This window comes from Mytilus trossulus, chromosome 3 (genome assembly GCF_036588685.1).
Source record: "Mytilus trossulus isolate FHL-02 chromosome 3, PNRI_Mtr1.1.1.hap1, whole genome shotgun sequence".
In the NCBI taxonomy this organism is placed as follows: domain Eukaryota; kingdom Metazoa; phylum Mollusca; class Bivalvia; order Mytilida; family Mytilidae; genus Mytilus; species Mytilus trossulus.
The window spans coordinates 55698777-55712524 of NC_086375.1; the positions used below are offsets into that span (position 1 = coordinate 55698777).

At 33.2% G+C, this 13748-nt stretch overlaps 2 protein-coding genes across 2 annotated transcripts; both read left to right on the forward strand.

Annotated features, from left to right (window-relative positions):
• Positions 1 to 691: 691 nt before the first annotated feature.
• LOC134709567 (lipopolysaccharide-induced tumor necrosis factor-alpha factor homolog) lies at positions 692 to 5502 on the forward strand. Its single transcript, XM_063569733.1, has 3 exons — positions 692 to 814; positions 926 to 1109; positions 5298 to 5502. Exons 1-3 carry the CDS (start codon positions 796 to 798, stop codon positions 5404 to 5406), a joined length of 312 nt encoding a protein of 103 aa, XP_063425803.1. The 5' UTR covers positions 692 to 795; the 3' UTR covers positions 5407 to 5502.
• A 4241-nt stretch (positions 5503 to 9743) lies between these two features.
• On the forward strand, positions 9744 to 11839 carry LOC134711896 (uncharacterized). The gene has a single exon (XM_063572854.1). The coding sequence runs from the start codon at positions 9915 to 9917 to the stop codon at positions 11553 to 11555; it is 1641 nt and encodes a 546-aa protein (XP_063428924.1). The 5' UTR covers positions 9744 to 9914; the 3' UTR covers positions 11556 to 11839.
• Positions 11840 to 13748: the final 1909 nt, after the last annotated feature.

Genomic DNA, 13748 nt, shown 5'->3' on the forward strand with positions numbered 1-13748 from the left:
CCGAAATCCAGTAACAAATGAAAACAACATGTTCAGCAAATATTCCATTCGATATGGATTCAATACGGAAAGGAATTCTTCATATCGCCCTATCTCTTTTAGTTTTGATTCAATATTTGGCGATAGTTCATAAATTTAAAAAAAAAAAGAAATGTGGTATGATTGCCAATGAGACAACTCTCCACAAGAAAGAACACTTGCAATGGTGGTTGAAACGATATAATGTCAATGGGTGAACATGCTTTGGCATTTTTAAAAAGATGTGTTTATTATATGATATAAATAGGAATCCCAGAAATAAAAACAATCTTTTGGCGTGTACTTGGAGGCTACATATGGTGGGTGAACTATGTGTGTGTTTCCCCCTCTATACCTTTAGGAGAAGGCATTCTTTATTATACATATATACGTTTTATTTAATGAATGGCTATTATCTATTTTGAATTTATTGAACCATCAAACTAATGTTTGACTCTTCACATTGAATAATTCGCGAAGTATATAAAACAAAATAAAAAATCTTTATCATAAAATAAAACCCTGGGTAATGAAGCGGAGAAAAACCCAGTTGTTTTTACTTATATACTAATATATTGTTGTTTCATTTCTAAATATTTGTATTTCAATTAGTAATTGTAGGACAATGTTGATCAAAAGTGATTATAACATAAACCGGTTCATAATTGATCTATATTTATTACAGTTTGTTAATATCAGAGACATATATGATAATATTTAAGAAAATAAGTTAAACCTAACTAAATAACAAAACTGAAAAATCTACATGTTTCTGGCATGGAAGTTGAACGCAATGGTAAGTTAATTGTCTTTTAGAATTTCAAGGGAATCAAACATTTTCAAGTGTTGAGTGAATATGTAGACGGAGTCTAAACATTTTAGACATGTTATATTTCTGTATTTTCAGACTTTGGTATTTTTGTCCATCGAAGAGTTTCATTCACAGAAATCCCATCATGCGAAATAATTATATTTTCAAAATATTCAATACATACAAAATGTAGATTTTGCAGTTTACATATTATGACATCTTTAAAATATGAAGCAGGAAAATTCGCTTGGTTGATTTGTCTTGCTTTCTTTTTATCGGGGTAAGTTTGACAGAAACCTATAAACAGAAACTATGTTTACTTTGTTTTAAAAACCAATTTGAATTCGCTTAATTGTTTATTAGATAAATATTTTAATTCAAGTTATCTTAATTATACAAAATATGTCTCTTAAAGTCAAATACACATCATTGTTTCTTTGAAAATAATACCACATCTCTTTAGTTTTATAAAAAGAAATCAGGAATATTCATTCCGTTTGAAATGTTTGAATATGGAATATAAAGTTCATGTATATGTTACTTTATTCTATATAAACCTTTTTTCTGTTTTCAACTGCGAGGGCTGAACATCAAATACATCTATCCATATAAAGGTATATGAACCTGTTTGGCACGACTTCAGTGGTATCTAAACTTGCTATCTCAATCCATTTGCTTGATAAGAGAGCATCTCCTCCGACATCATCAGATAGATATCTTCATCTAACTTCGCTTTTCGGGGTTAAAAATTGACACTTTCTGTCATAGAACGATTAACTACAAAACAAAATATATAGAATTAAAAAAAAAATATTACAAGTTTTTATTTCGTCGCTTAAATACCCTTATTTTCCAGTGGCAGTAGATATTCCCATCTATTTTCCCGGTCAATTACTTAGCAGTGATTACCTACTGTGAATTCATGCAGCGTTTTGCATTTGCGCTGATCTGCATATCATTTGCGCCGATTTTTATTAGCTCACCGGGCCCGAAGGGCCAAGTGAGCTTTTCTCATCACTTGGCGTCCGTCGTCCGTCGTCCGTCGTTAACTTTTACAGAATCTTCTCCTCTGAAACTACTGGGCCAAATTAAACCAAACTTGGCCACAATCATCATTGATGTATCTAGTTTAAAATTTGTGTTTTGTTACCCGGCCAATCAACCAAGATGGCCGCCATGGCTAAAAAAGGAACATAGGGGTAAAATGCAGTTTTTGGCTTATAACTCAAAAACCAAAGCATTTAGAGCAAATCTGACATGGGGTAAAATTGTTTATCTGGTCAAGATATATCTGCCCTGAAATTTTTAAATGAATCAGACAATCCCTTGTTGGGTTGCTGCCCCTAAATTGGTAATTTTAAGGAAATTTTACTGTTTTTGGTTATTATCTTGAATATTATTATAGATGGAGATAAACTGTAAACAGCAATAATGTTCAGCAAAGTAAGATTTACAAATAAGTCAAAGGATCAAAATGGTCAGTTGACCCCTTTAGGAGTTATTGCCCTTTATAGTCAATTTTTAACCTTTTTTCATAAATCTCCATGACCTTTTACAAAAATCTTCTTCTCTGAAACTACCGGGCCAAATTAATCCAAACTTGGCCACAATCATCATTGATGTATCTAGTTTAAAATTTGTGTTTTGTTACCCGGCCAACAAACCAAGATTGCCGCCATGGCTAAAAATAGAACATAGGGGTAAAATGCAGTTTTTGGCTTATAACTCAAAAACTAAAGCATTTAGAGCAAATCTGACATGGGGTGATATTGTTTATCTGGTCAAGATCCGCCCTGAAATTTTTAGATGAATCAGACAACCCCTTGTTGGGTTGCTGCCCCTAAATTGGTAATTTTAAGGAAATTTTACTGTTTTTGGTTATTATCTTGAATATTATTTTAGATGGAGATAAACTGTAAACAGCAATAATCTTCAGCAAAGTAAGATTTACAAATAAGTCAACAGGACCAAAATGGTCAGTTGACCCCTTTAGGAGTTATTGCCCTTTATAGTCAATTTTTAACCTTTTTTCGTAAATCTCCATGATCTTTTACAAAAATCTTCTTCTCTGAAACTACCTGGCTAAATTAATCCAAACTTGGCCACAATCATCATTGATGTATCTAGTTTAAAATTTGTGTTTTGTTACCCGGCCAACATACCAAGATGGCCGCCATGGCTAAAAATAGAATATGGGGGTAAAATGCAGTTTTTGGCTTATAACTCAAAAACCAAAGCATTTAGATCAAATTTGATGAGGGGTTGTTTATCTGGTCAAGATCTATCTGCCCTGAAATTTTTAGATGGATCGGACAACTCTTTGTTAGGTTGCTGCCCATATATTGGTAATTTTAAGGAAATTTTGTTGTTTTGGGTTATTATCGTGAATATTATTATAGATAGAGATAAACTGTAAACAGCAATAATGTTCAGCAATTTAAGCCTCAAAAATAAGTCAAAATGACCAAAATGGTCAATTGACCCCCTAAGAAGTTATTGTCCTTTATAATCAATTTTTAACAATTTTCATAAAATTTGTAAATTTTTACTAACATTTTCCACTGAAACTACACAGACAAGTTCATTATGGATAGAGATAATTGTAAGCAGCAAGAATGTTCAGTAAAGTAAGATGTACAAACACATCACAATCACCTAAACACAATTTTGTCATGAACTGTCTGCTTCCTTTGTTTAATTCACATATACCAAGGTGAGCGACACAGGCTCTTTAGAGCCTCTAGTTTTCATTTGCGCCGATTTTTTTTTACAGGTAAATTACAGGTGAACAGATATAAGAAGATGTGATATGAGTGCTAATGAGAGAACTCTCCATTTAGTCATGTTATTTTTCGTTCACTTGAGAGGCTCTTTCGTTAGCCACTTGTACAAATTTAATGAATTATCAATCATAACATGTATATAAGTGATGTCCCCTGCTCACCGCGGGAAGATAGAAGAAGGCCTACAAGATACATCTCCAAAATTTTGCATGACCGTATCCGTACCTCTGTCTGTCGGACATCTGCCACATAGTTATACTCGTTCTGTATAGAATCCGTGGTGACACTGATTTTACACGATTTTATGGTACATTAGTAAGCTATGCTGTTATGCTTCAGGACACTGACATTGCGATATGTATGGCCTTCGATAATTAAAAACTAGACTCCTCGGCCCGTTTCAATGTGCAATATGTCCATCGTGTTACAATGAAGTTTCATAACAATATATGAATCAAAATTAACATAACTGAACAACATTTATAACCAGATTTTACCAATGGTATAGTACAGTACATGTACAAGTATTAACTTACCTGTAAATCTAATTAGGAGCAATTATAAAATCGACGCAAACGAAAAAATGAAATCGGCGCAAATGAAAGAATGTATATTTTCAAAATCGGCGCAACTGTCATAGGCCCGAATTCATGATTATTCGTTGGGTACCAATTCTCGGGGTTTTCGTGGGTACAGGTGAACCACGAAATGAAAAGTTCAACGAATAACTAATTTTGAATAGGCTTGTAAGAAGTCTATAACAAACCCATGAAATTTAATATAAACGGACATGTAAGTTTTCCTATATCCACTAAAATTGATACCTACGAAAATAAATGAATCCACAGTACTTGATTTATTGTAAATGTGTTTTCGGTTGGAACATGCATGATATATTTGCTACTGTACTTAAGAAAGCAAGCTATCAAACAATTCAATATATATGTAGATTGAATCACTAAGGTCTTCAGGTGGGGTTACTTTATAGAGCTAGTGTATTCGTATCGGTGAAAGTAAGAGGAAGTTTTCACAAAGGTATATAAACAACAGAAAATAGGCTGTCAAAATTAGTACATTACAGAATAAACTTATCATAGAGACCAGGACTAAATATTTTATATACGCCAGACGCGCGTTTCGTCTACAAAAGACTCAGTGACGCTCGAATCAAAAAAAGTTTAAAGGCCAAATAAAGTAAGAAGTTGAAGGGCACTGAGGTCTAAAATTCCTAAAACAGAACCCATCCATAGAGACCAATTCCCATCACATTTGTAATCCATACCTGTTCCAGTCATGAATATTCGTGAAATTGATTCATTATATGTTCAGTAGACGCCATTCCATTGAATTTAACAGCGCTTTCGAAAAATAAGAATAGTCTTCGAGAAGTAAATCATTGTACAACACGTAAAACTTCATACTGATATTGTTACAGGTCTTTTTTAAAATGTCCAACATTTTTCGCTGAAATAATATTAAAAATCTATTAGATTCTGAACACGGTTTTTTACAAACTGAAAAGTTTTCTCTCGACATTATAGGCTGTGGAAGGCAAAATTAAAAGCATCCGCGTAAAGTTGTGCTCAGTCTTCTTCTTTTTTTTTACATTTATAGAAAAGAGCATGTGAGCAAAATATATTTGTAGATTGTAAGTATTTCATGGAGTTTCATTATTTTTCTTTCAGTTGCTGGCTGGGTTGTTGTATTGCGCCATGTTTTATCAAAAGTTGTAAAGATGTTATTCACATATGTCCAGACTGTAGTCAAGTAATTGGAAGATATCAGAAGCTGTAACCTGCCATGGTATTATCCAATCGAGGGGGAATAGATCATACAGAAGTGTATATAAATGTAGACTATAGAGTTGAAATAATTGTTTTCATTATAAAACCAAAGAGGATATTGATGGTTTATTGCCTATTCACTATTTATAATTTATGGATAACTGTCTTTGAAATATTGAGATATTTGAAGAAAAAAATGCAATTTATCAAATATCCATAGTAGTCATCATTTCACACTATATCAACGAGTCATATCTTGTAGTCATAGTTTAACTGTAACTTTTCTGTCCTAATGCGGGCAATGTGATAAATTAATATTTTTTTGGTATTTGTGATAACTGAAAAATTTGAATTTTAAAATTTGTTCCCTTTCAATACATCTTTTCGTGCTGAAATTTCGATGTATATTTTTCAAAGTCATTGCAAAAATGTAAAGATATTTTTGTATTTACAGCTAATTTCCTAATGCATGTAAGGCAAAACTTTGGTTGGCTTGCTTGCTTTGTTTGTATAATTGTTTATACAAGCTTTATAAATAAGATTGACATATTTAAACAATATATATAGGCATAGTTTAACCTGTATATATAATATTTGAATTTAATTGGGTGTTATCCTAATGATTGTACAATATAAAAACAAAGCAAGCAAGCTAACTAAAGTCTTGCTCTACATGCTTTAGAGAATTAGCTGTAACGATAAAAAGTTTGTGCTGACATGAATTAGCATTGATATGGTTATATTTATAAATTAACTGTTTACAAAATTTAGATTTTTTTAAAATGCTAAGGCTTTTCTACCTCAGGTATAGATTACCTTAGCTGGATTTGGCAAAACTTTCGGGAATTTTGGTCCTCAATGCTCTTCAACTTCGTACTTTATTTTGACTTTTTAACTTTTTCGGATTCAAGCGTCACTGGTGAGTCTTTTGTAGACAAAACGCGCATCTGGCGTATATACAAAATTTAGTCCTGGTATCTATGATGAGTTTATATGTCATTCAATTTGTCAAGAAATAACTTTTAAACATTTAAAGAATATTTATATATAGCGAAATTTTCCAGAGGTGAAACACTTTTGATATCATTGTCGTCACATTAACCGTTACACGAGTGTCATTCGGTTTATCGAGAGAAATGAGCGTGAAAGAATATCTAACGGCGGTCAAGTATTGAGCGACGATCGTGAAAGTTCTGGTAACGGATCGTGAAAGACATTTAATCGAGAAGACATATGAAAGGTCAATACATATTATAATTAAATTAATTACACAGACAAATTTACGACAAAATAAAACTGTCTGTCAAAATGGTTCAACATTATGATCAGTATGTGAAAATATCCAGTTTTAAAAGTACATAGTTATTACAAAACAACAAAAGGCAGATTGCTTCTCGACATTTCAATGACATAAAAAATGTAAACAAACATGATTTTTTCACAAATTCGACTAGAAAACCTACTTCAATACGAATAAGAGAATTCTATTTGAATTAATCAAATGGTTGTTATAGTTATTTTGTATAAACATAATCTGAAACTTGGTAAATAAAGAACTATTTACACAAAAATGAAAAATCTGATGCCACGAAGGCATTCAAATTGTTCTTCAATTATATCATGATAGTTAATATTTGTTATTAGTATTGAGAAAAGCTATATAGGTCAACATCCTCAATAGGTTTACGCTTTTAAAAGTATAAATATTTTCAGAAAATAAAATGTAAAATAGTTGGATGATTGTAGGATGAAGCTTTTTATTGTCATGTGAAGTTCTCACTTATCACGAGTTATAGGATACCCACATTTGGTATATTGGATCCTATAAACTACATGTCCGTCATGACAGGATTCACCTGACCCCGAATTTGCCTTATTTCATGGATGAAGATTCATTTTTGTGGTCAAGTCCGTATCGCGGATTCGTTAAGCTTTAGGATAAGTATCTGTTGTTATGATTGTGAGGTGTACATTTTCGACTTTTGCAAGGTTTCAACTGACATTGAACCCATTGTCATGCATCATTCGGCAATGCTCGTTTTATGTTGTCTAGCCTTTGGATATGTACCTGTATTCTATAGCGCCATGGTATTTCGTGTAATGTGTACATGTCTGTTTGCATGTTTCATAAATGACCATAATGACGTCAATTGTATTTGATATATTGAATGATAGTAAGATGTCTATGTCTGGCTGTCGGTCAGGGTTCATATACTTTTGACCTTATGTTTCGAATTAATTGGCCAGCATAACTTTTATATTTGCCAGTTTCTAAGGCACTGCAAGGATCGGAACACATTTATTTGGTCCACGGGATATTTGTAGAGATCTGTATGTCATGGTTCATCTGACCTTGCACTCTTTTTATTAACCATTGACAATCATAATTTAAAAAAAAATGTGGTATGATTGCCAAAGAGAAAATTATCCACAAGAGACCAAAATGACACAGACATTAACAACTATAGGTCACCGTACGGCCTTCAACAATGAGCAAAGCCCATACCCCATAGTCAGCTATAAAAGGCCCCCATAGTGACAATGTAAAACAATTAAAACGAGAAAACTAACGGCCTTATTTGTATAAAAAAAATGAACGAAAACCAAATATGTAACACATAAACAAACAACAACCACTGAATTACAGGCTCCTGACTTTGGACAGGCACATACATTAATAATGTGGCGGGGTTAGCCACGTTAGTGGGATCCCAACTATCCCCCGAGTCTGGCACAGTGGTATAACTGTTCAACATAAGAACGAACTATAAAAAACAATTGAAAAGGCTTAATTCATCAGATGGACAAAAATACATTAAGCGCATTAAGCGCATTTGACACTTCTAGTAAAACCCTTGATATTATAGACGTTCCATAAAATTATTTATCATAAGTAAAGCAGACGAGACATTACAGTATTTGCGATCTAGTATTCTATAATCTGTAGTATATACATGTAGTTAAATCAATCCACATCTGCGTTGTATATACATAACTTAAGAAAGTACTGTTGCACAAAATGTTGGTTATCGTTCAATCTCAAATTACTCATGAAAGATGCTGTTTTGCTGTAATTTTTTGTTTGATGGATATCGTTTTGGTTTAAACGTTGCATATCCATATTATTGGCTATCAGTAAATAGTGTCAGTCTGCCAAAATTGCACTTGACCGATTCTCAGAGCTGAATCTTTCAAACTTATCTAGAGATGTTTTAGTTGTTGTTTTTTAACTTTCGATGTAAAGCGTTGAATAAAAAAAAAATATCTTTAATGTTTATCCTTATCAAAAAAGTAACAGGCTTCAACCAGTTGCAGGTTTATCAAATGGTAAAAGAAATACTGATTTCTAATTACTAGTAATAAGTCTGGTCACGCATTATCTTTCACGATCAAAATAATGCGTTGCCTGATCTTTCACGATCAAGTTTGATGGATATTCAACAAATTCAAGGTTTTCATATACAAATTAATGCTTTTAAGAGAAGAACATACCTTAATTTTACGGTACTATCAGATACACCAAACATTACATTTCAAATATATCACGATAAACTGAAACATGACCATTATAGTAACAAAAAGCGTGTTATTTGTAATTAATTGCATATACATGCATTGCGCCTTTTGTGTTTTTTCATAAAGTACTGCATATTTTCTCTTTCTTATTTCACAAGTTATGTTGGGGAAGTTAAACCATTTTGACAGACAAATTTTTTTATTCGGATTTGTTCCGCGTTTGGAAAATTAAGCGATATTTTTAAAGATTCTGACCTAGAATGTCCGTTAAATGTCATTCAAGATCCGTTACCAGAGATTTCACGATCGTCGCTCAATACTTGACCGCCGTTAGATATTCTTTCACGCTCATTTCTCTCGATAAACCGAATGACACCCGTGCGTTAGTTCTGTAATTCTTACAAATAATAATTTTCATCGAAATAATCGAACTTGAAATGGTAAAACTTTCAGTAACTAAGCAACAGTTTATGAGACATGTATCTGTTTGAAGCATGTTCGTTGTTGATCTAAAGTGCACGATGTTTGGAAACGCTTCTCATGAAACTTTTGATTCGGGATCGTAGTGTCAACAACAAAAATAACGAACCAAAACTAAACTAACTGACACATCATGAAGTATATATCTAGCCTTACTTTAACTTAATGGACAAACATATAAATCTTCCACAAACTGAAAGTAAACTCAAGATATCAATATAGTTTATTAGTAAACGTAAATTCTAAATTTGTTTTCACTTAAAACTGATTATCTACCTAGGTGTTATGTTTACTTTGATATTGTCCCAGTTTATCTTCCAAAACTTTTGTCAAAATAATAAAAGCTACTGTTCATAATAAACTGTCTTATTTCAGTGTATTCTATTTTTAGTATCGCGATATGCTCTGATTGAAATACAGGTCAATAATGTATATATTTAACACTTTCAAGCATAACATATTTACATACGTGCTGGACGGAGGGAGTGAAATTGACCGGATGTAACGCACAATATCATAAATATGGCGACGATAAGTAAAAGTTACATTTATACACCAGAGACAGTGGATATAATATACACATCGATACCCGATAAACTTAAAGAATTAGCAGAGGAATGTCCTGACAGGGAAGCCGTAATATTTTGTTCACCAGACGGTGATCGTTGTTCAATTACATACTGTCAACTGTACACAAAGGCAGAGTTGTTTGCTAAAAGAATACTTACATATGGATTTGAGAGAGGAAGTATAATTGCGGTAGCTAATATAAACACACCAGAATGGCTTATTTGTACGTTTGGGCTACAAATGGCAGGACTTGTGCCATTACATTTTGCCTTTGCCAGGGAAAGTCCAAACAGCGTGGTAAATCTTTTGAATGGAGTCGGTAACTGTGTTGCAATCATCCTACATTCGAGCGATATTGGTATTTCTAAGCAGTTTATTGAAACAATGGATACTAATGGCAAGGCTATCAGCACAAAAATCCCATCCTTACAATACGTCTTTCCAATGAACGATGAACAAATTCCTAGTGGTCAGTGTACAAGTTCTAACCTGCCGTATATTACTGCTGATGATGTATGTGGTATCTTTCTTACTTCTGGTAGTAGCGGCTTGGCCAAGGCTGTACCAATGACTCACAAGAGGATGATAGAAATGGGTGTCCATTGGGGGAAACTTCTTGATGTTCAGCCAGGGGAAAAATTCTACAACGACAAACCTTTCAGTTGGCAGGGCAGCTATCCATCAATATGGCTTGCAACTAAAGGATCTCGGGTGACAGCAACTGATATTTTCGCAATGAAATCTGTAGAAGATATCAATGATTTTACTCTCCGTGTTTTGGAATCGGAATCTTGTGTCTCGGCTTTCCTTCTAACACCGTGTATATCGGACCTTCTAAGCAGAAAAGATTTAAGTGTTCGTGTATTTCCCCTTCGTGTTATCTGTACAGCAGGACTACCTGTGGATTCGTTTTGTGCAAATGTGATCGGTAGAACAGCTACTAAATTTGGAGTTGCTTACGGTTGTACAGAAATAGGATTTATGTGTAGCATTGTTGTTAACTCGAACGAGTACGAAAATTATGAAGTTGGGCAACCATTACCCGGTACAGAAATTAAAATAGTTGATGAAAATGAACATATTGTCCCAAAAGGCATAAATGGAGAAATCTATGTTCGTTCAAGATACCGATTTCTCGGCTATTTGAATGCCAAACAAAAATCTGAACAGTGCTGTGACAAGACTGGTTGGTACAAAACTGACGATGTAGGATATGTCAAACCAGATAATAGCGTAGTGGTAACGGGACGCAAATCAGATATGATGGTTATAGGTGGCGCTTTAGTATCACCGTCTTATATCGAAGGTGTTTTGAAGACACATACATCTGTGGCGAACGTTTACATATGTCCTGTTCACGATAAACAGACATTTCAGCATGGTTGTGCCGCGATAATCTTAAAGAAAGACAAAACAGTTACAGGAGAGGAATTAGTGAATTTTCTAACGAAAGAAAAGGGAAAATATGCGGAGAGTTTTCTAGGAAACTTGCATGTTCCCAAAACATTTCTGTTCTTTGAATCATTTCCAAAAACTCACAGTGGAAAGCTTGATAGAAAAGCTTTAAAAGATGAAATAATGAAACGGCTATAAAAGATGAACTTACATCGATTATATTTATATAAATGATAAATTATGTGTAGAATCTCTCTCTCCATATATATAAATGTACACTGAGTTTAGCTTTTAGAATGTTTAATTGATTTATCATGTTCATAGTGAAAAAGTTTCATATACTTATAGTAATTCAATTGTCAATTGAAACATCGTCTTACTTAGTTTGCAAAATTTACAGCATGTAATATTTCTCATTTACCTGTTAATTCTGTCTGTTTATACCAGAAAAAATATACAAAATAATTAAATTCTATATTATACTCGGTGTTTGTTACATTACGAAAACTGCTCATGTCTGTTTCGGGGTTAAATCATGTGTCGACATTTAGGGAATATGGCCATGATGGTTTTAAAAACGAACTACACAAACACTCAGTTGTTCTCTAAAATTAATACCTTTGTGCATAAAGCGTTTCACAAAAAAAGAAGCCCTCAACTTACTGCGAATGATAGGACAAAAAAATTAAAAAAAATACTTGCAAAACAAACAATATTTCAATATTTTTTAAAAGGAAAAATGTTTTGATAGATTGTAATTAATCCTCGAAATACTCAACAAACCTTAAAGGGTTTTATAATATGCAGAGAGCATGGCACCGCTCTGTTGTTAATTGTTCTCATCGTTTATAGGCTTTTTCTTAAATATGTGCACAGTTTACATGTTTAAGTTTGTGTTATGCCAGTTTAATTAAGTAACATTAGAATGAGCATTGTTATGATGTTGTATTATCATTGACAATTCTTATTGCGGCAGAGTTTGTTTGATCCTGCACATTCAGTCATTCTTCGAGTCATTGACTGCATGTTTTGCACATACTGCATGTTATACTATTGGTGTTTTGATTTCAGCATTTGTATTGTACGTGTTATTTCAAATTTGCTTTTCCGAGATGCCAACACTCTCCTTTCAAGATTTTATATCTGTCAGCATGGTCAGTGGAATAAAGAGAAAAAAAACATAAAAAAGAATAATAAGAATTTGAACGGTATTAACAGATAATTAAAGCACTAAGAATTGAAAAAAAGATATATACAAGTATACATTATAATAGAATACTGGCAGCTACGGAGAGCAAGCTCAAAGTACTAAACAAAGTTCAGGCCATCATAGCCTTAGGCCTACCGTACGGCCTTCAACAATGAGCAAATTCCATACCGTATAGTCAGCTACAAAAGACCCCGAAATGACAATGTAAAACAAATCAAACGAGAAAACTAACGGCCTTATTTACGTACAAAACATTACCAATTATTTAACAAATAAACAAACGACAACCTCAGTATATTAGGATCCTGACTAGGGACAGGCACATGCATACATAATTTGTTGGGGTTAAACATGTCAGCGGGACCCCCAACTATCCCCTAACCTGGGACAGTAGGGTAATAGTTCAACATAAGAACGAACTATAAAAATCAATTGAAAAAGGCTTAACTCATCAGATGGATAAAAAATTCAAATACTACAAATACAAGTTAACGTGGCCGGGTACTTATACATCCCAACAACCAAAAGAAGATTAGAAGACTGTACAGATCTTAGTCAAAATTGAATTTACTTAAATGAAAAAAAAACTTCTAGTTGATTATTTACAGAGAGATTCTAACTATTTAGTTTTTGTCGAGCCTGCAACTTTTGTTGCAGAAAGCTCGACATAGGGATAGTGATCCATCTGACCTTGACCTCATTTTCATGGTTCAGTGGTTATAGTTACGTTTTTGTGTTTTGGTCTGTTTTTCTTATACTATATGCAATAGGTCTACTATAATTGGTGTATGGAATGATTGTAAAGTGAGCTGACAGGTGTCATCTGACCTTGACCTCATTTTCATGGTTCAGTGGTCAAAGTTAAGTTTTTTAGTTTTGGTCTATTTTTCTAATACTTTATGCATTAGGTCAACTATATTTGGTGTATGGAAATATTTTATGATCTATATGTCGGTTACGCCAGTTTTATTTGACCTTGACCTCATTTTCACGGTCCATTGCTAAGTTTTAAGTGGTTGTGTCTTGGTCTGTTTTTCTTTATTTATAAGCAATAAGTCAACTATATTTGTTGTATTGAAGAATTGTTAGCTGTACATGTTTGCCTATCATTGTTCATCTGACCTTGACCTCATTTTCATGGTTCATTGATCAATGTTTCATTTTCTTGGTTAATGTTGAGT